Below are 858 nucleotides of genomic sequence, written 5' to 3'. Positions count from 1 at the left end.
CAAAATGAAATGCTGGTGCGGAGGAGGGTGCAGGGGGGAGCGTGGTGTCCCCCCAAGGCCACCCCCCGGCACAGCCCGGGCTAGAGCCATCCCAGGGGAATCAGGGCAGCGAGACAGGAGCCGTGGCCGTCGAGCCTGTCTGAGCAGCCTGGCTCTCCTACCTGTGCCAAGCTCACACCGAGCTGGGTCCTTTTCCTCCACCGTCAGCATTGTCCTCCTACCTCTCGCACAAACAAGCCCCTGTTCTGCTTACTTGCGGGAAAGTCACAAGGACCTTCCCAATTTAGTCTCCATCACTCGGAAGAACTCCAGCGTCAGCTGTTTCTGACAGTTTGGGGGAAAGTTGCCTTTTTTAGCCCCTCCTGCCCTGCCTTTTCCAGCGGTTTATGCCTTTCTGCACCACAGAGGTCCACCTGCGGTGACGGGCCGCCCCGAGCCGCGGGGACGCCCGCAGCAGCGAGGCCACCCTGCAGCTTCTCCCCAACATGCCGGGGAGGCTGCCATCATTAACACCAACGATCAGTAAGGACATCTGGGCTGGGGAAGGGGTCGGAGGAGTTTTGTCCATGATTTTGTCCGAGTCTTTTAGGGTGTAATGTGGGGAGAGGGAGTCTGAGCGACAGCCCTGCTCCCCACTTACCAGGATGAAGAGGCACCGGTTGGCCAATTTCTGGTGCTCCTGGATGGTGGAGAAGACCGACAGCACCAGGCAGCTGAAGACGAGGAGGAATCTGGAACGAGAGCATGTCGGTGCAGGCGTCGGGGCCGGCCGGGGGGAGCCCAGCCTGCAGTGCTGGCCCCCGCTCGTAGCCTGACCCGCCCCCGCCAAGACCTCCACGGCCGCGGCTGAGCCACCGG

General features: G+C 62.2%; 1 protein-coding gene across 1 annotated transcript in view; it reads right to left on the bottom strand.

Moving 5' to 3' along the window:
* The window catches only part of KCNQ4 (potassium voltage-gated channel, KQT-like subfamily, member 4), a 12,156-nt gene that overhangs the window by 10,340 nt on the left and 958 nt on the right, over positions 1-858 (bottom strand). The window contains exon 2 of the mRNA XM_009333472.1: positions 641-731. Coding sequence (XP_009331747.1) covers positions 641-731 — 91 coding nt within the window. The remainder of the gene's footprint in view (positions 1-640; positions 732-858) is intronic.

Source organism: Pygoscelis adeliae, unplaced genomic scaffold (genome assembly GCF_000699105.1).
Source record: "Pygoscelis adeliae isolate BGI_AS28 unplaced genomic scaffold, ASM69910v1 Scaffold321, whole genome shotgun sequence".
In the NCBI taxonomy this organism is placed as follows: domain Eukaryota; kingdom Metazoa; phylum Chordata; class Aves; order Sphenisciformes; family Spheniscidae; genus Pygoscelis; species Pygoscelis adeliae.
Note: the sequence above shows the minus strand (reverse complement) of the source record. Positions and strands in the feature narration are given on the sequence as shown.